The sequence below is a fragment of the Hoplias malabaricus genome, chromosome 10 (genome assembly GCF_029633855.1).
Source record: "Hoplias malabaricus isolate fHopMal1 chromosome 10, fHopMal1.hap1, whole genome shotgun sequence".
Classification (NCBI taxonomy): Eukaryota; Metazoa; Chordata; class Actinopteri; order Characiformes; family Erythrinidae; genus Hoplias; species Hoplias malabaricus.
In genome coordinates this window covers 3,578,147-3,601,608 of record NC_089809.1, presented here as the reverse complement: position 1 = coordinate 3,601,608, position 23,462 = coordinate 3,578,147, and the positions used below count along the sequence as shown (strand labels likewise).

The following is a 23,462-nucleotide window of genomic DNA, read 5'->3' as shown; positions in this document are numbered from 1 at the left end:
TAGTATATTTACCCGATTAGCAGATTAGTATTTGGCTCTGTGATAGGTAGCATAAAACAAGCAAGGACGGAAACAGACAAACAAAAACAACCCAAACCTCCGAATCAGTGCCGTCAGAAGTAAGCACAAGAGCTAGTATGGGTCTTTTATTTTGAAATAGGGATTAAATCAGAGACGCAAACCTCGGCGCTGATGGCAACTTCACTTTGATTTCACTGAGCGTTTACAACAAAGAAGAGCAGACAGATTTGTTTTTGTTTTTGTTTTGTTTTCCCTTTTTTGGGCGTAAATAATCGGACTATCATTTTTAAAATAATATATTTGAGGAGAACCACACCCTGGGTTCAATATCAACTGCTGTCACCTGGTAATTATATGTTTTTAAATACTGTATTTTATTTATGGTGTTTGTTTCATGTACATTAACATTTCTGTACGTTTTTACACGCGTGTATCTTTCGTCTTTTCTGTCAGTGTTTATATTTAAGGCGGAAATGACCCGTAAGCCTGTACTGATAACACATAATGTTAGTAAACAAGGCGAAGGTGTTATCTAGTTAACCTAATTATTCTCAGGTTGAAAAATAAGCATGTTATTATTATTATTATAAATATAGCTACGATTAGTTAAGCCTTATTTGACGTACAACCGGGTAGTTCACAGACTTACTCTGTTTTTGAGGTCGAATATAGCTGTGTTCCCTTACAATGTTTATGACGGTTTTGCTTTGTAACGGCTGCGAAAGCGAGGATAATAAAAATTAAATAAATCCAATTCACATTGGTTAAATTATATTCAGAAAACAAGGACAACAAAAGAAGTCACCTTAAGTTGTGTATTCGCGCCCAAAAATGACAGTTGGGTTCTCCTGTTACCTCCATAAACAAAATAGCCACGTAAATAAATCTAACAAACAGAGAAAAGTTAGAGTTCTGTGAGGAAATCCGTGTCAAAATGGATAAATGAGTGCTTTAACTCGAAGTTTATGGCCATACAAGGCTTTTAAAGTGTCACTCTTATGCATTCATAGCTGTTTTTTTTTTTACCACGAATAAGTCAGCTTTACAGGTTTTCCGTTCCACCTTAAATAAAGAATAGAACTGCCGCAACATTTAAGGTGGAACGGAAGCCAAACTTCACTCTTAATTTTTAAAACTTGAATATGATTAGAATATCTTTTAGTTGTGTATTATTTCACCCCTTTAACCTTCTCCTACAACATTTCACTATCTTTTAGCACCAAACCCCTCATATTTATTGATTTACACGAAGTCTTTAAGGCTGATATATGTAAATGAGTTCTGTTCTCATTGGCTGCGGGGACTGAAACAATTCTTCAGCAGTTCTTCAGCAGTTTTGGGTCATGGCTAAATAGCCATAGCCTGTGACATCACAAATAAATTGGGTACAGGTTGTTTAAGTACAGGTTTGTGGTAAATTTTATGGTACGTGTTGATTTTGTAGGTAATTACTGTTTACTTGCTACATGTATGATAATACCAAACTCCCCTAAAACATGGAATGTGGCCTTTAATATCAAGAGTGTGATAAGAATTTGAGTTTTTTTTTGGATCCTGGGCCCTTAAACAACACCAGGCGTATTTAATTATTGACTCTGTATTATAATGACTGCCCGAGCTGATGTGTGTCTGTGCGTAAGGTGTGCTTGTCCACCAAGGTCTGCTTGTAAACACAATTTACTTTGGCCTTCTTCTTGGAAATGGACCTGCAGCTGTAAACAAAAGCTGGAATGACATTATTTATCACTCTGAGTGCCTTCACAAAAGACTTTAGCCTTTTATTCCTGGGTTTGTGTCTCAGACGTTCAGTCTGTACCAGTGTAAGTGGTAATGCTATCATTTAGGCCTGTTCAGTTTAAGCAATACTCCAACCACTTCTGCATAACAGAGTACTTTAGAGGTAAACAATGAGAGTGCTTTGTTTCTGTCAAACGATAAATTAAATGATATTACATTTAAAAATGTGAACGATACATCAATAAAATTGAATGGGGGTGCAGTTTTAAACATGAAAAGTGGCCACAAACTTGTGATGTTTGTTGAAAACATTTTAATACACAATTTAGCTTATATAATCAAAATTTATTTATGGAGAAGGCCTTGTTCTTTGGAATGATGGCGCTCCATCGAATGCCTTTAGAATGGGTTGGAGTGGAGTTTGAAGTCCTGAACTGATCCAATATTAGTACCTCACTGTGTTTCTGTGTCTAAATGTCATCAAATCCTCACAACGGTGAGGTCAAGTCTTCTGTGAAGCCTCTGTCTCTGTCTCTGTCTCTGTCTCTCTCTCTCTCTCTCTCTCTCTCTCTCTCTCTCTCTCTCTCTCTCGTTCTCTGTATTGACAGATGGTAAAAGAGTGGGGTGTAACTGCAGGGCTCTGGTTCTACCCTTAGCACAGAAGGGTCTCAGTGGGTTCTCTGGAAGAACCCTGCGGTTTTGCAGGAAAAACGTGTGGAGAACTAGGGAGTGTGTGTTTCTAGTATTTGCTTTAGGTTTTATGATAAATATCTTGTGTTTTGTTTTAAAAGGTATTTTGCTGCCAGGGTTGGAGGATATTGTTATAATATAATAATGTGCTCTTCATTCAGCTCAATTTGTAGCCCTCTGATGAATGTTATATGACGTTAAGTAGAAATCCACCACCACATTTTCTAAATCAGTAACGTATTATTATATGTTTCAAATGAAATCAAAGTGATTGAGAGTGTTTTGGCTTGATTTGATTAATGCGTTAATAGAACTGAGCATCTGCTGGTGTTGGGTCAGTCATGAGGACAAATGTGTAACTACCACACTTTAGGCCTTGGGTACATTGCATGGCAAAGTTCAATGATAATGTTAAAATCGAGCATTAATAAATAAATAAAGCACATTTCATACAAACAATAGGTCACAGTATTTATACATTAACCTGTCTGTAAAGCAAAGTTAACAATGGTAGGTTTTATATTTTCAGTTTGTTTTCCTCACAATATGTTTAAAAAGGAATTGTGAATAAAAAAAAAAAAAACAACAACAACATATTTTGCGGCACGGTGGCGCAGCAGGTAGGTGTCGCAGTCACACAGCTCCAGGGACCTGGAGGTTGTGGGTTCGATTCCCGCTCCGGGAGACTGTCTGTGAGGAGTGTGGTGTGTTCTCCCTGTGTCTGCGTGGGTTTCCTCCGGGTGACTGTCTGTGAGGAGTGTGGTGTGTTCTCCCTGTGTCTGCGTGGGTTTCCTCCGGGTGACTGTCTGTGAGGAGTGTGGTGTGTTCTCTCTGTGTCTGCGTGGGTTTCCTCCGGGTGCTCCGGTTTTCTCCCACAGTCCAAAAACACACGTTGGTAGGTGGATTGGCGACTCAAAAGTGTCCGTAGGTGTGAGTGTGTGAGTGAATGTGTGTCTGTGTTGCCCTGTGAAGGACTGGTGCCCCCTCCAGGGTGTATTCCTGCCTTGCGCCCAAAGATTCCAGGTAGGCTCTGGACCCACCGCGACCCTGAACTGGATAAGGGTTACAGATAATGAATGAATGAATGAACAACATATTTTAATTTTGTTTGGAGGACGTGTTCACATTCTCTGGTTGGTCTTTGAACAATAGCTAGATTTCATACATTAACGGAAATGCATGATAATAAACAAAAAGTAGCTATAATACAACAACAGTCAAAGATGAAAGGTTTTCTGAAGGATGTCTTAAAATGATTTCAGAATGAACTTTTAGTTTGAAATATTTAATATACTTAAGTTTTTTCAATGTTGTATTTAATGGTCTAAATTGTTGATAGCTACACTCTTAAAAATGAATGTGCTACAAAAGGTTCTTTGAGCGATGCCATAGAAATAACACTTTTGATTCCATAAAGAAAAACAATTTTTGATAATATGTTTAAATTGGAGTGACCAGACGTCCTCTTTTCCCCGGACATGTCCTCTATTTTAGACTTAAAAAAAATGTCCGGGTGGAATTTCACTCATTTTATTTTTCTGGAGTTTACATAGAATTTCGAGAAGCGTTTCGTTCACAAACTAGTCCCGCCCTCCCCTACTCCGATTGGTTCGCTTGAATGAGAAGGGGGCGTGGTGAAGTAGCCTAAAATCTTCTGATTGGACGGTCTGACTGTAGAGCTACCGTTATTGGTCAATAACTTTCTCTGTAAACATTTAATTGGTCAGTCTGCACGTCAATAGTCGTCCACCCCCGGAGACGTGTCCTCTTTTTCACCATCTCAGATCTGGTCACCGTATTTAAATACAAACAATCTTAAGATCTTACGTTCTTCACACTCACACATCTCTTAAATAAACAAGTACTTTGTGAAACCAAAAGTGGCACTTCTATGGCAGTGCTCAAAGAAAGTTTTAAAATCATGTGAAATTGTAAAAAATAAGAAAATGTAAAAATAATGTAGTGACCAGATTTTTCCAACTGTATAATGTCAGCACAATAAAAAAATGTATGAATATTGAGATTTTCTCTTTTTTCCCAGGAGCTCCACCATGCTGGCTGTCTGCAGGTGCACAGGCTAAACTAGGGCTAGCGTTAATATTAGCATAGCGCCTGAAGCTGAGCGATGGGGAATGCAGCAACAAAGTTCCGCAAAGCTCTGATAAACGGAGACGAGGTTTTGGCGTATCAGCTTTATGAAGGAAACCCTCAGTTTAAAGAGTCGCTTGACCCCAATACTTCATATGGAGAGGCATACCAACACAACACACCGCTGCATTATGCCGCAAAACACGCCATGACACGCATCCTCAGGTAAAACACACAGCAGAAGATGAAAGGAGCGAAGAGTTATTTTTATAAAAAAGTCACATGAGATGAGGAATATAATAACAATAATAAAATTGTCAGCATGTGTTAAGACTGAAAAATATTATCTTGAATCCTATTAACCTCTCCTTTCCAGGTCTTTCCTGTTCAGTAAGGATGGAAACCCAAACAAGCGGAATGTCCACAACGAGACTGCTCTTCATTTGCTGTGCATGGGACCGAACATCCTGCTGCCAGAAGGGGCGCTACAACCGCGTCTGAGCCGGCCCAGTGAGGATGAGCGGCGCCGGACCGACTGCCTGCAGATTATTCTGAAGTGGACCGGGGCAAAGCTGGACCGTGGAGAGTTCGAGAGTGCTGATGTTAATGCCACCGACAACAGGAAGAACACCCCCCTGCACTATGCTGCTGCCTCGGGCATGAAGACCTGTGTACAGGTGTTTTAGGTTTAAATAAATGTAAAAAAAAAAAAATAAACAAAAAACTGGACTTCCAATTCCTCAGTAATCATAATGGATAACCTAACAAACTAGCAGCACAGTAGCAACCACCTGGAATACCATGGATAGCTGTATTAAGCCAATTTAACCCTGTAATTTTCCTTGAGTTAATTGTGCAAGATACTAATCACCACTTGTCTTTTTAAAAATAAAAATCTGTCGATTTGTGCACAGTTTTTGGTGAAGCGTAATGCTGACCTTTTTGCGGAGAATGAGAACAAAGAGACGCCATGTGACTGTGCGGAGAAACAGCATCATAAAGACCTAGCGCTCAGTCTGGAATCTCAGATGGTTTTCTCCACGGATCCCAGCGGCGAAGACATCGAGGCTGAGTATGCTGCTCTGGACCGTAGAGAGGTCAGCTTTTTTGCAATAAAACGTGAATTAATTAGCTGCATTGTTAACTGCATTATAACAGCTTTATTAAGTTACGAAAATCCATAATTTAATAGCGTTAAATTTAAATTAAATTTAAAGTGTTATAAAAAACATCCGTTTTTAAATCCATTATTTATCTGTTCTAGTAACAGTGTGTCTGAACTGATGTATACGCATAATTTCAAAAATGATTTAAGGTAGTATGATATAAATGAATGGGGTTCGTAACTTTTTTTTGTTTTTTTGTGTTTTAGTTTTACGAGGGCTTGCGAGTACAGGATTTGAGGAGGCTGAAAGATATGTTGATTGTGGAGACAGCGGACATGCTTCAGGCTCCTCTCTTCACCGCAGAGGCTCTCCTCAGGGCTCACGGTACGAACATTATACATATTAAACCATTTAACCCTTTAAATGGCTGAATCTGTCTTTCAATCTGCTTCATTTATCATCAAAAACCAAAATTATTATTATACCCTCAATTTCAGAAGCAGCCTTTTCTGACAGTAGGCAATTTGAGATCTCCAAGTAAATATATTGATAGTTGATTGGTCATGTGCAGATTTCTATTATCAAATAACTAAAACCCGTATGTCCAGGGTTCTGGGGAGGCCTTGCACTGGATGCTGGAACATTTTTGAAGTTTTGTGTTTGTACTTCTTTATCTCAGTAACAGTCTCTACTCTCCTGGGAAGACTTTACAATAGGTTTTGGTACATTTGGCCAAGAAGTATGTTTATTTTTTTATATAGTACACAATACTCAGGCCTATCTTTTTTGTTTGTTTTTTTTACGGAGGGAGATCCGACCACAAAGAACTGAATATAAATCTGGACTTTGAGCTCCTTTTGTCACGAGATTGTGAAGAAAAACCTTATGAAGAACGCCATTCATGCAGCCAGAGGTTACTCATTATCCCGTTTAGGACTTTTAACTTGAAGAATGTTCAAGTTTCCTTATAAACAGTGGAATGTGGTTCAGATTTTTCCCAAATATTTTTTTTTTTTTTTTTTAAGTTTAATTACAAAAATAACAGAATCACAAAGTAATGTAAAAGTTGTCAGTTTACAGTAAAATAAAATGGAGGAATTACTGAAAAGTCACTTTTCCAACTCCCTGCACTTCAACCGATATAAAATAGTAATATAAAGTTAAACAAAAATGAATTTAATAGCAATAATATTAATAAAAGGCGGCATGGTGTTGCAGCAGGTAGGTGTCGCAGTCACACAGCTCCAGGGGCCTGGAGGTTGTGGGTTTGATTCCCGCTCCAGGTGACTGTCTGTGAGGAGTGTGGTGTGTTCTCTCTGTGTCTGCGGGGGTTTCCTCCGGGTGACTGTCTGTGAGGAGTGTGGTGTGTTCTCCCTGTGTCTGTGTGGGTTTCCTCCGGGTGACTGTCTGTGAGGAGTGTGGTGTGTTCTCTCTGTGTCTGCGGGGGTTTCCTCCGGGTGACTGTCTGTGAGCAGTGTGGTGTGTTCTCTCTGTGTCTGTGTGGGTTTCCTCCGGGTGACTGTCTGTGAGGAGTGTGGTGTGTTCTCCCTGTGTCTGCGTGGGTTTCCTCCGGGTGACTGTCTGTGAGGAGTGTGGTGTGTTCTCCCTGTGTCAGCGTGGGTTTCCTCCCGGTGACTGTCTGTGAGGAGTGTGGTGTGTTCTCCCTGTGTCTGCGTGGGTTTCCTCCGGGTGACTGTCTGTGAGGAGTGTGGTGTGTTCTCCCTGTGTCTGTGTGGGTTTCCTCCAGGTGACTGTCTGTGAGGAGTGTGGTGTGTTCTCCCTGTGTCTGCGTGGGTTTCCTCCGGGTGACTGTCTGTGAGGAGTGTGGTGTGTTCTCCCTGTGTCTGCGTGGGTTTCCTCCGGGTGCTCTGGTTTCCTCCCACAGTTCAAAAACACACGTTGGTAGGTGGATTGGCGACTCAAAAGTGTCCGTAGGTGTGAGTGAATGTGTGTGTGTGTGTCTGTGTTGCTCTGTAAAGGACTGGCGCCCCCTCCAGGGTGTATTCCTGCCTTGTGCCCAATGATTCCAGGACCCACCGCGACCCTGAACTGGATAAGGGTTACAGATAATGAATGAATGAATGAATAATATTAATAAAAGTAATAGTAATAATAGAAACAACTGTCATATGTAGATTACTCCATTTTGTTTCCCATTTACATTTATTTACATGTATATCATATGACAGTAATCCAGTCGTAGGCAAGGACTCTTATTGGTGAAGTATTTTGTGGGTACCCGAGCAGTGAATGGAACCCTAGTCGTCTTCATAGAAGGCAGCTATGTTATCAACTTCAGACTAAAACAGTGTTGACCACAACGTACACCTGCCACACCACACTTTTCCTTTCCTTCCATTCTCATTCCTTTTAGGGCTGGGCAGCACTTAAGCAACATCACAGGGGAGAGAGAGAGGGCTGACACATGTAGAGTTAGACGTCCCAGTGCTTTAGGGAATGCATTATTCAGTGCTTTACACTGTATACTTGCTCCCAGCTGCAGATAGCACTGTAAAGAGTGTGTTTATAGTGATTAGAATTAAACTAATCCCCTTCTTTCTCTCTCTTATGTCTCTCTCTCTCTCTCTCTCTCAGACTGGGATCGGGAGAAGCTTCTGGAAGCCTGGATGTCTGATGCGGAGCAATGTTGTCAGCGTTCCGGAGTGCAGATGCCGACCCCTCCGCCGCATGGCTTTAACACTTGGGACACACTCCCGTCTCCCAAGACTCCTCGGACAACCCGCTCCTCCATCACTTCTCCCGACCAGATCAGCCTCTCCCCCGCAGATGATGAGACGTCCCTGGTAGGGAAACACCGCTGTGGACCTGATACGAAAGGCCTGAGAGAGTGTTCGGTGTATAGGATTATGGATGTAGGACATTTGTTTGTGGAATTCTAATGAGGATTAGGTTAGTGGAATTTATGAGAGGAAATATGACTCAAGCAATTCCAGATTCGGTTTATGGAATTCGTTTCCTCCCACAGTCCAAAAACACACGTTGCAGGTGGATTGGCAACTCGAAAGTGTCCGTAGGTGTGAGTGTGTGAGTGAATGTGTGTCTGTGTTGCCCTGTGAAGGACTGGCGTCCCCTCCAGGGTGTATTCCCGCCTTGCGCCCGATGATTCCAGGTAGGCTCTGGACCCCCCGCGACCCTAAATTGGATAAGCGGTTACAGATAATGGATGGATGGATGGTTTATGGAATTCCACAGACAATGTTTGTCTTAAAGGAATTATAATTTGCCTCCCTCTTTTGCCAGAGAGTGTTTTGCGGAATTCCAAAGACAAGATTCCAGAGGGAGCATTGGTTTTATGAAATCTTCTATGAAACATTTCATGTGTGACGTCATTTGTGGTCAAAACATTTCACCCGGAATATGCAGAGTGTCTTGGGAACTCTTGGGAAGTTCCGTTCTCAGTTCATAGTGTGGAGGTCTGAAAGCTGTTAATGCCCCAGTCCTCTGCACAACAGACAGTTCTTTCATAAAATCACTGTCGACATTGTTCTCAGATGAAGAACTGTGTTCCCTCAGCAGCAGAGCAGCAGTCCTCACCTCAGAGGAACTCTTCACCGCAGAACTAATGCATACACAGATTTATACACCACGAACCGAACCAGAATCGAAACACACCTCACTCTTTATGGTTTTAGTTTAGATTTTTGTTGATGAAATTCCTGGGATAAGATTTTTGTTCATGGCTTTTCCAGAGCCGAGGTTTGGTGCATGGAATTTCTTAAAGAGGGATGAATAGTGTAATCGTTTACAGTGTCAAAGATTGGAGTTTAAATGACAGGATTGCGTGGATAAGATGTTTGTTTCTGGAATTCCAGGTATAGCATGTGATATGCAGATATCTAGTGAAAGGGTTGACAGATTTTCAGAGATGGGATTTGTTAATGTAATCCTAGATACAATATATAGGTCATAAAATTCCAGGATTCCAGGAGAAGAAAGGATTTTTTTTGGAATTGCAGAATGCAGATATGTGAATTCATCTATAAATGTTCTTCTATCCAGGTTTTTATTTAGTTTTTTTTCCCCTGTTGTGTGTTTTTTCCTCAGTGTGGGATCTGTATGTGTGCTGCCTCCATGTTTGAGGAACCTGTCGATATTCCGTGTGGACACGAGTTTTGCCGATCTTGCTGGGAAAGGTAAGTGTTGGGGATGTTTTACCACTGATGAATAGGACATAGGGCTGGGCAGTTGATCTAAATCAATAGTCAGAACTTCTAATCGACATAAACTTGTCTATATCGATTATATCACTTATTTTTTCTCAGTTATGTCCCCGCTGTGTGTTCATGTACTGTCCCTTTAAAACCACGCTACCAAGCTGTAGTCACGTGATTCTGCCACATGGAGGAGAACCTAAACACCGAGGACGACCGAGCGACTCGAGCTCGTACCAAAGACGAACACAGCGTCTGTGGTTTGGACGTGTTGTGTTTTGACTTTAATTAAGACGACGCTGAACAAAAAGAAGTGAAATGTAAACGCTGAGAAAAAACAGTTTCAGCCGAAGCACAATCACACACCAAATATAAACAGAGCTCAGAAAACAAGAGAGAAGCATTTGAAAAAATATCCCAGCTTTAACACTGGAGCATATTTACAGCACAAGCCTCGTCACTGAACTGTGAGGGTCATAAACACAACAACAAAATAATCCTTCATTAATTGTAATCGTGGTAAAATGTAAAATTAATCGTGATATTGATTTTCACTCATATCGCCCAGCACTAATAGGACATGTATAAATGAATTCTCTGAAGTTTTAATGTGGGGAGAGGGAGGGCCATCCTAAACATTACAGATGACTGTGGCATCACCTGATTTTGGGGGTAAAAGCCTTTTGACCCAAAACCTGATCTGAACTGGTGACCTGTTTGTTTCTCCTGCAGTTTCTTGAACATGAAGATCCAGGAGGGCGAAGCCCATAATATCTTCTGTCCTGCGTATGACTGCTTCCAGCTGGTTCCTGTGGACGTAATAGAAAGTGTTGTGTCTAGAGAGATGGATAAACGCTACCTGCAGTTTGATATTAAGGTGTCACTTCATTGCCACTTAAAGCTGGATAATGTAATATTTTGGAGATTTGGAGACCCCTCTGGTGGAAACGTGTAATTGCAACATTATGTGGATAATGACATTATCTCTCTGTGTCTCTCACCCAGGCGTTTGTGGAGAATAACCCAGTGATTCGCTGGTGTCCGAAGGCAGGGTGTGATAGGGCGGTACGATTGGTGTTCCAGGGACCAGGCCCCGGGGCTGGAGCCTCAGACCCCCTCAGCTTCGCCCTGTTGCCCGCTCCTGCCGTAGACTGTGGAAAGGGGCATCTCTTCTGCTGGTCAGTCACGCTGTAAACAACCAGTGTACACTCTCCATGCAAACCCAGTTGCAGGCAGCTATGTGACAATATATGACATGTGAATTCACTTGGCCCTGTGTTTAATCAACGCAGGACATTTGGCGAAAATATTATGGGATGCTCCAAAACCATCTACGTGTTTTTGTTTTTTTCTGGGTGTTGCTTTAGAGAATAATTTCACTGAAGCAGGTGTGTGTTATCTGTTTAGGGAGTGTCAGGGTGAGGCTCATGAGCCCTGTGACTGCCAGACCTGGAAGATGTGGCTCCAGAAAGTCACTGACATGAAGCCAGAAGAATGTAAGCATTATTTCAACACACTACAGAACCAACGATTTTAACAACTAGGGCTGTGGATAATATATTTACTGCAGTATTGATTTTATTGAGTCCCCAGTGTCTGGTTCTTTTGAGTGGCACTGGACAACAAGATAAATATCATTGTGTTTAGCCGCTACTGCTTTTCATTCAATTAAGTCGTGGTATTTTGTGATTTTTAAAAAAAAATATATATTTATTATTATTTTTTTAAAAATCACGGTGCATTTGATTTTCCCACTTTGTCATGTCTCAGCCACATTACCACAACATTTGACATGTTGTACATATATAAACGAGTGTGTGTGTGTGTGTTGTTTGTTTTGTGCTGTAGTGGCAGGTGTGAGTGTGGCATATGAAGATGCTGCCAACTGCCTGTGGCTACTCACCAACTCCAAATCCTGCGCCAACTGCAAGTCACCCATTCAGAAGAATGAGGGCTGTAACCACATGCAGTGTGCCAAGGTTGCCCTCTCTCTCTCTCTCGATGTCTCTCTTTATCTCTCTCAGACCATTATCTTACAGATAATGAATGAATGAATGAATGTTTTTCTCTCTGTGTGTGCAGTGTAAGTATGATTTCTGCTGGATCTGTCTCGAGGAGTGGAAGAAGCACAGTTCTTCTACAGGAGGCTATTACCGCTGCACGCGATACGAAGTCATCCAGCAGGTGGAGGAGCAGTCCAAAGAGATGACTGTGGAGGTACGCACACCTCACGTTCTGTATTGTGTATTGAGTGCTTTGAGAGTATACTTTTCAGGGGTCTAAGGTTTTTTGTTTTTATTTTTCTCCTCTGAAATAAATCTTGCAGGCCAAAACCTTAGGATCAATCAATGATCGGCATGGTCAGTAGATAATAATCCTTCCTGCTGCCTGAACTCAACACAAACAGCAGCCTGATGGTGTTATAGCACTTAAACAGCAAAGTGTTCAAGTCCAACAAGTATTGGTTCAAATATTGGTTTCAAACTGCACACAGATCCAAGAAGTTGTCATTCAGCTGCAGCATTGTCAAGTAAATGGCTGCTACGTTCCCCAAAACAGCTCATCAGCTTAGTCATTTGCACCCTGTCTGATCTCACTCACATTATAAAACAAAAATTACCAATAAATAATCCAAATACGAAGTAGATTTTGAGTTATAATATTGTAATAATGTGCAGAAACCAATGATGAAGTGATTTTACTGCCGTATTAGTCATGAGAATCTTGAATGTAATTGCTTGGACCCCAGAAATTGCCAATCTCAGCTCATCTCTCTTTAATCTCTGGATTTATTTAAACCTCCAGGCTGAAAAGAAGCACAAGAGCTACCAGGAGCTTGATCGATTTATGCATTACTACACACGCTTCAAGAACCATGAGCACAGCTATGAGGTAAAATGTCTCTTAAAGCCTTACCCTCTCTAAGAATTATAGATGTTATTATGCCTTCTATGGAGATCAGGAAGGGGTTAAACCTACATGTTCTCATGCAGCTGGAAGTGCGCCTCCTTAAAACAGCCAAAGACAAGATGGAGCAGCTGAGTAAAGTCCTGAGTGGACGTAAGACTTTTCTGATTTAGTTTTTTTTTACCATCAGAACAGCAGTAAATCCTTTGTTTTATAGAAAAAGAAACCTTACACTCTCTCATTTCCAGGAGAGGGAGGTCCTCCAGACACAACCTTTATTGAAGATGCAGTACACGAACTTCTCAAAACCCGCCGCATTCTTAAGTGCTCTTATCCCTACGGTTTCTTTCTGGAGCCCAAAAGCACAAAGAAAGAAATCTTTGAACTTATGCAGGTAGGTGAATTACCATGGTAACACTTCCTGTGATACGTAATACGGTTAGAAATCGTAAGAAAAGTGTGTCTCTGTGTGTTTTATAGATAAAAAGATTGCAGAAATCTATTCTATTTAGTTAAAATATATAACATAATATATATTTTGAACATAATATAGGTTTTAGAAGCCGTATAGACACCTCATTGCGACCTCCATTTCCTGTATTGGCTCATAAGTGCATTACTAACTAAACGAACTAAATAAAATAAGTTCCTGTTGTCTCAGACTGATCTGGAGATGGTGACGGAGGATCTTGCTCAGAAAGTGAACCGGCCTTACCTCCGAACTCCACGCCATAAGATCATCCGTGCAGCGTGTCTCGTGCAGCAGAAGAGGCAGGAGTTCCTGGCCTCCGTCGCCCGGGGTGTCGCCCCCAACGACTCGCCGGAAGCCCCTCGACGCAGGTAAAAAATAACCAGCTCTCGGCTCCAGTTTCCTAAAAACATCTAGTTTTAATCTGAACTCTGAATTCTCTCAGTACCACATTACCATCACACAATCCACACAGCAGTAGGGCTTTACCATTGCTTTATTAAACCGATTGAAAGCGGACTCTGATTGAGGAGCCACAGAGCATCCAACAATAAAGAAAGCCCTGTATATCCTTGATACAGTATGCAGATGTGAGGCATTAACAGTGTCATCATTAAAATCATTATTCTCCTTGGAAAGTCTATGATTTATTCGGCACAGATTGTTAACGGTGGCATAATTTGAAAAGACCCTGTTCTTGTGTGTGTTTACAGTTTTGCCGGAGGAACATGGGACTGGGAGTACCTGGGCTTCGCATCTCCGGAGGTACCTTAGCTTTTCATTAACCTTCACCCTTTATTTGTGTCACCTTTGTCAAGGAGTGTAAATTTAATTGTTTTTTTATTAATACTAAGGTTAACAAAGTGGCTAATTTGACACTCAAATCTACAAACAGAGATCAGATTTTCCTCACCCGGAGGAAACCCACGCAGACACAGGGAGAACACACCACACTCCTCACAGACAATCACCCAGAGGAAACCCACGCAGACACAGGGAGAACACACCACACTCCTCACAGACAGTCACCCGGAGGAAACCCACGCAGACACAGGGAGAACACACCACACTCCTCACAGACAGTCACCCGGAGGAAACCCACGCAGACACAGGGAGAACACACCACACTCCTCACAGATAATCACCCGGAGGAAACCCACACAGACACAGGGAGAACACACCACACTCCTCACAGACAGTCACCCGGAGCGGGAATCGAACCCACAACCTCCAGGTCCCTGGAGCTGTGTGACTGCGACACTACCTGCTGCACCACCGTGCCGCCTCCTTGTGTTATTTAAATGTATTGAATACACAAAATCTGTAAAATACAAATATAATTTGAGGGTAGTGCTCGGCGATATGAGTGAAAATCAATATCACGATTAATTCTACATTTTACCACGATTACGATTAATGAACGATCATTTTGTTGTTGTGTGTTGCTGGGAGCTTGTTTCTCTCTTGTTTTCTGAGCTCTGTTTATATTTGGTGTGTGATTGTGCTTCAGCTGAAACTGTTTTTTCTTAGCGTTTACATTTGACTTCTTAGTGTTCGGCGTCGTCTTAATTAAAGTCAAAACACAACACGTCCAAACCACAGACGCTGTGTTCCTTTGGTATGAGCTCGAGTCGCTCGGTCGGCCTCGGCGTTTAGGTTCTCCTCCATGTGGCAGATAGGGGCAGAATCATGTGACTACAGCTTGGTAGCGTTGTTTTATGTTGATTAGAAGTTCTGACTGTCGTTTTTGATTAATTGCCCAGCCCTGTTTGAGGTTTTAACTGTTCTCAGATGTTCATCCCTTAATGTATCATGATGCTATATTTTGGACAAATTGATCTTGACCGAGCCTTAAACCGAGGCATTCGTATTTGAACAAGTTTGTGAGCTGTTGTTTTGAAACGTTGATTTGTTCTACAAGGTGGTGGTGTTAAAGACATTTCTGCTGTGGATTCAATGTGTCTTTTGTGATAGTTTTGGAGTATATCACCCCCCCCCCACCCCCCGTATTTCAGGAGTATGCAGAGTTTCAGTATCGGCGCAGACACAGACAGCGTCGGCGTGGAGATGTCTCCAGCCTCAGGAGCAACACTCCGGACTCAGACGATCATAACAACCCTGCTTTAGGTACAAGAGGAAAAACTGTTAGGTGTACACACATGTTTTAAAACGTTTTGTGTAAAGGATAAAGGTCACTGCATTCATTATGAGTTCCCTAAAAAAATGTGCATCAAGAGAGTTTTGTTTAGATGATTTGAAGATGGTGAATTTGACGAATTAATACTTAACTTATAGGCTATTTTTTCTTGAATAAAAGTACCATTGTCATTTTAACGCTACGTCACAGTTGGCATGAAATAACAAAAGAGCAGGAGAATGTTTGAAGAGTTTAAACCACAATGTTTAGTCCAGTTGAAGGTTTTTCTTTATTTTAAAGAGTTTCCTCGACAATTTTAGAACTAGACTATTGTTATCCATGTTCATTGTTTTTCCCCCTCTTCTCAGATTCAGAGCAAATTGGTTGTATTCAGAGAACAGGCCTGCCTATGGTAAGTGCAGATTTAAATATACACTTACTGTGAAAAACTGTAAAATTAGGGGTAGACGGATGTCTTTGGTCACCAAGCCAATGAATCGTTTAGACAAGATTAGCAATAACTGGCCAGAGTTACAGAAATTCATTCATTCATTATCTGTAAGCGCTTATCCAGTTCAGTGTCGCGGTGGGTCCAGAGCCTACCTGGAATCATTGGGCACAAGGCAGGAATACACCCAGGAGGGGGCGCTAGTCCTTCACAGGGCAACACAGACACACACACACATTCACTCACACACTCACACCTACGGACACTTTTGCCAATCCACCTACCAACATGTGTTTTTGGAGGAAACCCATGCAGACACAGGGAGAACACACCACACTCCTCCAGACAGTCACCCGGAGGCAACCCATGCAGACACAGGGAGAACACACCACACTCCTCACAGACAGTCACCCGGAGGAAACCCACGCGGACACAGGGAGAACACACCACACTCCTCACAGACAGTCACCCAGAGGAAACCCACGCGGACACAGGGAGAACACACCACACTCCTCACAGACAGTCACCCAGAGGAACCCTATGCAGACACATAGAGAACACACCACACTCCTCACAGACAGTCACCCAGAGGAAACCCATGCAGACACAGGGAGGACACACCACACTCCTCACAGACAGTCACCCGGAGTGGGACTCGAACCCACAACCTCCAGGACCCTGGAGCTGCGTGACTGTGACACTCCCTGCTGCGAGACCGTGCCGCCCGAGTTATAGAAATGTGTTTTACATTTAAAACAGAATCGACAGAGTCAGGAATTTAAAATTAAAGAACAAACTGTCAGGAAATTCATGGTACTATTCCTCCTTCATTTGTTCTACAAAGCTCATTTTTAGCCGTATTATAGGAGATGGGTTAAACCCTGTGTAAATTTTTTGTCTGTTTCCATTTCAGCCTCGCAGTTCTCTGGATGAAGATGATCCCAACATCTTGCTGGCGATCCAGCTTTCTCTGCAGGAATCTGGTCTTGCTGCAGGTGGAGGACTGGACCCTCAGGAGCTGATGACTCATGAATCCTCGCTCGGAGCAATCGGAATGTCGCTAGGAGCCATCGGAACATCACTGCCCTCAAGACTAGACCCTCTGCTGGGAGAAGTTGATGTTCCTCGAGCTTCCCTCAGCAGCTCAGAGCTTCTGGAGGTGGGAGACAGCCTGAAAAAATTGGGGAATATTAGCGGACAAAATGTCCCTCAGAGGTTTAACAATCTGAGTATCCCCAATCCCATTCAAAATCCTAACCCCGTCCAAAATCCCAATCCCAATCCCAACACCACTGACCTTGATCCTGCTGAGAATGCCAACCTCCTGGGGAATATCATGGCTTGGTTCCATGATATGAATCCCCAGAACCTTGGGATGGTTCCATCTGCTGTTCCCTCTGATCCCGAGTTCTGCGCTCAGGCCTCGGAACGTCCTTTAGAACGACCTCCGGGAAACCAGTACCCCCAGTGGCCACCAGAGGGCAATATTGAGGAACGCGAGCTTGTCCGACCCACCCAGCTGGACCTGGTCAGTGTGGAAGCACCTCTAGCGCCCCCGCTGGTCACTCAAACCAGTGAAGAACCGGAAAATTCCCAAACTCCGAAATGTGACTCGGAACAGCCCAGCAGCAGCTCATCGGAGTGGGAGGGTCAAGTGCACCTTGTATGAGATTTCATATTATTTTTTTAATCCTCTAAAGTCCTCTCCGTTCCTGAAAGCAGCCAAACCACTTTTTTCAATGCGAAGTAGCGAATGGAGAGGTTTAACTCCAGATTAGAAAAGAGAGAGAGGCTTTGTTTGTAACGTGCAAATGTTAAAGGTTGAAATTGCGTGTTTTGTTGACATTTCAAAAGGAAGTCCGTACCTCTACAGGAAATTTTTAAGGGGCTTTCAGTCGTTTTATGTACAATATTCAGTAAGCAATTTGATATCAACAATTATAATAATTCTGTAAATTGCAACTCACAAGATGCATCCAGACCACTAGGTGTCAGTATCAAGGCTCTTTCGTAGCGTGAAGAATCACTGATTAAAATGACTGACTGCTCCATTAACATTTTAGTGCACAGTTCGTGTAGGGAAGAGATTGTCTTGCACAGACTCGAACATCTGTAGAGGATGTAATTATGTATTTTTACTTCAATCAACAAAAACCTGTAATTCAACCAAACCTTTGCACTAATCTGTATAGTCGGACGAACAGAAAACACCAGAAAAAGAATTTTTTATGAATTCTAAAATCATAAGTGTGGAAACGTTTGTATTGTCTAAAGTGCTTCGAAGATGTGATGTTATTGTCTGAAAAGAGGGGTGATTGATTTAAAAAAATGATTAGGAAAAACGAATAAGGATTATAGAAAACTAGAACGCAAATTTATAATTATAATAATTTCCCAATAAGAATGGCCAGAAATATGATACCTTTTTGCACTTTGGGTCAAAAAGACCCCCATAAAGAGTTTATAGTATGTTTTTAATTGATAACATAAAACATTACAGAGTTAATGAAAAATATCGTACCTTTTTTGCTGTCGGAACTAAACCTTGTAACTCTAACGTGGTAAATTTACGGGAGGAGGAAAAAGTCACTTATAAAGCATTTATTCCAAAACAGCTCATGAGCCCAAATCGTGAATTTTTTATATTAAACATGCGGTGTATTTATGTCATAAAAATTTAAATGTAATCCAGACAGCGACAGTCATTTTTATCACACCATGATTCAAGTTAAAGGAGCGATAAGTAAACTGTATCACAAAAAGTGTAACCAAAAAATATTTATAAGAATGATTATTTTCTATTTTGACATCGCAGCTCACGTGAGTTGTATATTCAAATTGTACAGCAGTCCCCGAACTAATGAGTTAATTCTCCACAGAGTGAGTGGGGCGGCCATCTTTAAAATACATTTAGTACGGAATCTCTGACACATCCAGACCTCTAGGTGTCGGTTTAATTGCTTTTTCTTTTGGAGAAAATGACTGGTCTTATAGGAGAACAATATTGTTTTGGATGTTAATGGATGTTATGGGTGTATTTTATTGGGAAATTATTACAAACTCCTGCTCTATAAAGTCTAAGTTGTTTTTAGGTAGTTGGCGCAGTTAGCCATGGTGCTAGCTCCTGTCTTGGATCTTTTTGACAGAAGAGCTGTACTGTATGGAACAGGCGTGTGGCTAGCCTAGGCTAAGCTAAGCTAAGCTAAGCTAGGCTAGTCTGAATGTCCGGAGATGCACTTAATCTTGACCTGTGTGTTACTGTAGGTGCCATAAATGCTGATTAGCAAATGCTAATGAGATATACAGTGTGCTGATTGTGCCTGCTGCTGAGGGCTAAAGCTCCTTACAAACACCACTCCTTTCTTCCTTTGAAGCCCAGTTGGTCACAGTTCTAGAGTATTTTAAGGTGGACGCTAGTGTTTTTCAGCTAATCTTCTGTCTGTCGATTATCACAGTCCATCTTTTCCCTGTGCTTAATGCTGCATTTATGTTATTATGGATGGGGTTTTCCGATGGAATCACTCTGGTCTTCTCTTTTTGGATCATTCTGGTCTAACATAAAAAGACGGTGCTCCAAAGTCAGTGACCCATTCACAGAACAGCACAGCAACTCGCAGGCAATTTAAACCGAGTATAAAATTTGACTAAATATGAAGAGATAAATAAATAAATAATACAGATTTACTATGAACCAATGCATATTTAGTGTTAAAACCACGGCATAAAGTCTAATTAAACAGGTCCGATTATGCTAGAGATGCTCTATAGAGGCAGAAAGGTGTATCTTGACGAGTCATAAGTGGATATACATACGCTACATGGCCACAAGTTTGTGGACACTAGTCCATTTAGTGTTTCTTTTGAAATGGAGAATATTAATCTAGAGTTGGTTCTTCTTTATTCGAACAGTCTCTGCTTTTCTGTGGAGGATTTACGCCAGATATTTTTCTTGGAAGATTACTTCTAACTCCAACTCATCACAAAGAACAAAGCTGCCTCAATAAAAAAACCTCAAAGCCACGTGTTCTATACCCCTCTGGCAGACTCTTGGCACGTAGCATGGTGACTTTAGGCTCATGCACAGCTGCTTCAAACTGGTCCATTCTGTTGGTTAATGTTTTCCTGTAGAGATTATCGACTGTTTCCACAATGGGTGCATCTTAAAGGTGCTGAATTCACTCAGTATGAGGAGTGTGTACAAACGTGGACATGCGGTGGTTAGCACAGGGAAATGGACTGTGCTCTGCGGGTGGTACCGATGTAGACGATGTTTGGGAAACTCTAGCCGATTCTGAGATGCCGAAGGAAAACCCGAAAAGTCGTTTAGTTGATGGTTCTGATTAAACTTTCTGTGAATGCCTATGTTTATAAGCACTCTATTAATGCATTAATAACAGGTTTTATAGCTATAAATATTTTTGAATGTGATTTATTTTACACTTTAAACTTAACAGTCTTTATGCAGTACCAATTGTTAAGGGGTAATAAATAATGTTTATAACATGGTGTCATAATACCTTTTCCTATGAATCCTGTATGTGTAAGGCTTTATAACACATTTATACATAAGACTTTACATTTCACGGTATAAACCTGTATGTTTGCGTATGGGTAATTACAAAAACATGTTTAATAAAGAGGAGTTTATGAATTTGCAGTGTCAGGTTTTATGACTTGCTTTATCACTTTATCTGTTTATTAGAATTATTTAAATATGATAATGCTATTAAACTATAAAATGTACACTTTATAAAAAAAAGTGCTATGAACATGCTACGACTTAAGAGCGGTTCTGTTAGTTAATATAAAGAACCGTATATATCATTTAACACTTTGTAAGTTGATTTATAATGTCTTATGAATGCTGGATTCATAGGAACTGTTGTTCTTCAAACAAGTTATAACATCATTTTATGAACATTGATTTATAATGCATTGTGTTATGAAGTCAGTAATAATAGTGTAGAAGAGTGTATCAAGTGTATAGCCCTTTTACACCGCTGTAACATTACTGTTACCATTACAGACACCTAGCAAGACGCTAGCATCCCTCTGGGATAACTTAGCGACTAGCTTAGCAACATTTAGTTAGCAATTCCTAATGCACAATAAAGCTAGAGTGTAGTACACCTTTATACATATTTACAGCTATGTTTATGAACGCCTGTTGAGTGCATTAAAGCTGTTGGTATCTTATAGACGTGGTGTTCAGAGAAAGTGTTATCCTCTTTTGCTTTCACGCTAATCACTGTAACGTGCCACTGGTGAATGAACCAACTTCAAGGTTTATATGAGTGTTTATAAAGCGGTTATAACTCTACGCAAACTTATCACAGTGCCTTTTCTGTGAATTCTCTCCTATTTATTGCCACTGCTCTTGCAAGATGCCGTCTTTTCAACGGCGGCATTGAGACCAACAGCCTCCAGACTCAATGTTTTTAATGACGTGGTGTTTTTTTTAATATCTACATATATCTATAAAAATAATATCTCAATATCTAAATCTTTAACCGCCCTTTAGCTCCCGAGCCTTTTTGTAAAAGACGCTGAATTAAAATGCATTTGTGGTGTGTGCTGTCGTTCAGTGTGTAAAACGATAAATAAGTCGCCGGTTCATTAATATATTGTGAAAAAAAAAAAAGATTTTTCTATTTATTTCAAATCGAATGTCTTTCATAAAAAAAAATAAATAACGAAATAATATATATATATAGTGCCACTTTTAAATATTCCCTTTTTACTAATTCATTAATTGTGACTACTGAGATGATTATAAATATAATTGTAATAATACTAATAGCCATTATTTTAAAAATACACCTTTTTTCCCTTCATAGGAGCATGTATTTCTGTATTTAAAACATATATTTTCAAACAAACTGCCACTGTCTTTTAGAGTTTGAGTTGAAAAGTGGAACTCCACTAACTTGTACAACAGTCCGTTCCGAATGTGTCACTTATACATTGACAGACAACACATTTACACATTTGGCCTACACTGTAAAAAAATTGCTGTAAATTTACAGCAAGTCTGCTACAGTATTTTACTGTAAATCACAGTATTTACAGTAAATTATTGTATTATTCAATTACAGTAATATGCTGTAAGTTTGAAATACAGTAGTGTTCCTGTAAAAATACAGTAAATACCTGGGAACTCTGCTGCCAGTATTTTACTGTAAATCGCAGTATTTACAGTAAATTATTGTACTATTCAATTACAGTAATATGTTGTAAATTTGAAATACAAAAGTGTTCCTGTAAAAATACAGTAAATAGCTGGGAACTCTGCTGCCAGTATTTTACTGTAAATCACAGTATTTACAGTAAATTATTGTATTATTCAATTACAGTAATATGCTGTAAATTTGAAATACAGTAGTGTTCCTGTAAAAATACGGTAATGGCTGGGAACTCTGCTGCCAGTATTTTACTGTAAAATTTACAAGAATTTTTTTACAGTGTACAGTAGTTTAGCAAATTTTATCATAGGGAGAGTTCCACTTTTTGAAGACTGTACAATTGAAGGCTGTTTCAGAACTGTACAGGTGTTTTTTGTTTTTCTCCCCAGTGTGTAATCTAATGACACCTTGTTCCAGAAGGGAAAGAATAATGTAAACACTACAGCTTCACAGTAATAAGATGTAGAGGATGTGTTTTTGAAGGTTTTGTGGATTGGATTTAAGTCTACAGTATTTCATGTCTGTTGCCAAAGTGGAGAAGAACGTTGATTGTGTTTTTTTTTTCTTCATTTCAAGATTTATTTCCATCTTTTCAAAGGTGGAGTGATTGATCTAAGTCCTGTTTGTGATCATCAACAGAATCATCGTCGCTGTCCAGACACGAACCCTCACATCTCCAAAACTTTAAATGTACATCAATGTGAGCTTTTATTTTGAAATCATTTCTGTTGGTCCATTCTTTACGACAATTTCACAATGTCCTTTTTTTTAAGTATTTTTGGGGATACATGTTTTTTTGGATGGTGTTGATGCACACAGATATACACAACCCTAAACATTAAGACCACTTGCCTGAAATACACTGTAGGACACGGTCTTTCATCTTTCACTTCCTTTCTTTTTCATGTCTCTTTTTTTTTACCTGTATTTTCAAATATATCCCATTATTCTCACACATTCTCTTGCTCTTTTCTGTCTTTCTGTTACATCTATCTTTTTCTCACCCCGGTAGGTGAGTGGTCTCAATGTCTAAAATCCAGAGGGTGATTCGAACGCAGAGGTTGATGATAAATTAAAAAAATTGAAGCACATTTTTAAAACCCATTAAATGATTTTATATTGTTGAGCGACTAATCCTTGAACTGTTATTTGCACTTTCATAGTCTATACTTGATACATTCCTGGTTTCTATGGAAACGGACACAGAATTGTTTGATGTTTGGCCAAAAAAACAAAACAAAAAAACAATCTGACTGAACTTGAGTCTGAAACTCAATAAAGTTGTCGAGACGAATTGAGTCGTTTCCCCCGAAAGCACTGCTGGAGTTATTTTGACTTTGTGACATCACTACAGCACAAACATGACTGTCTGGGAACATAATTCTGCTTTTGTGAATCTGTTCATGGGTCTAATGTGAAATTTGGTGGATTAGTGTAATGGGCGCGTTATTACAGATTCAGTCGAGTTAATACAGTCAATAAAGTGTACATACAGAGCCATGTTT

At 40.4% G+C, this 23,462-nt stretch overlaps 1 protein-coding gene across 2 annotated transcripts; it reads left to right on the top strand.

Moving 5' to 3' along the window:
* The first annotated feature begins 222 nt into the window (after positions 1-222).
* On the top strand, positions 223-23,260 carry ankib1b (ankyrin repeat and IBR domain containing 1b). Of its 2 annotated transcripts, none has more exons than XM_066682795.1 (21): positions 223-367; positions 4,490-4,761; positions 4,913-5,213; positions 5,451-5,633; positions 5,909-6,026; positions 8,238-8,446; positions 9,708-9,796; positions 10,547-10,691; positions 10,820-10,992; positions 11,222-11,310; positions 11,663-11,793; positions 11,897-12,031; positions 12,620-12,706; positions 12,808-12,874; positions 12,970-13,115; positions 13,383-13,561; positions 13,904-13,955; positions 15,206-15,317; positions 15,696-15,739; positions 16,689-17,438; positions 22,534-23,260. In XM_066682795.1, the coding sequence occupies exons 2-21, from the start codon at positions 4,574-4,576 to the stop codon at positions 22,672-22,674; spliced, it is 3,339 nt and encodes a 1,112-aa protein (XP_066538892.1). In that variant the 5' UTR covers positions 223-367; positions 4,490-4,573; the 3' UTR covers positions 22,675-23,260. The 2 variants fall into 2 exon arrangements, with proteins under 2 accessions (XP_066538892.1, XP_066538894.1); XM_066682797.1 differs by having other exon boundaries at positions 22,556-22,663.
* The last annotated feature ends 202 nt before the right edge of the window (positions 23,261-23,462 follow it).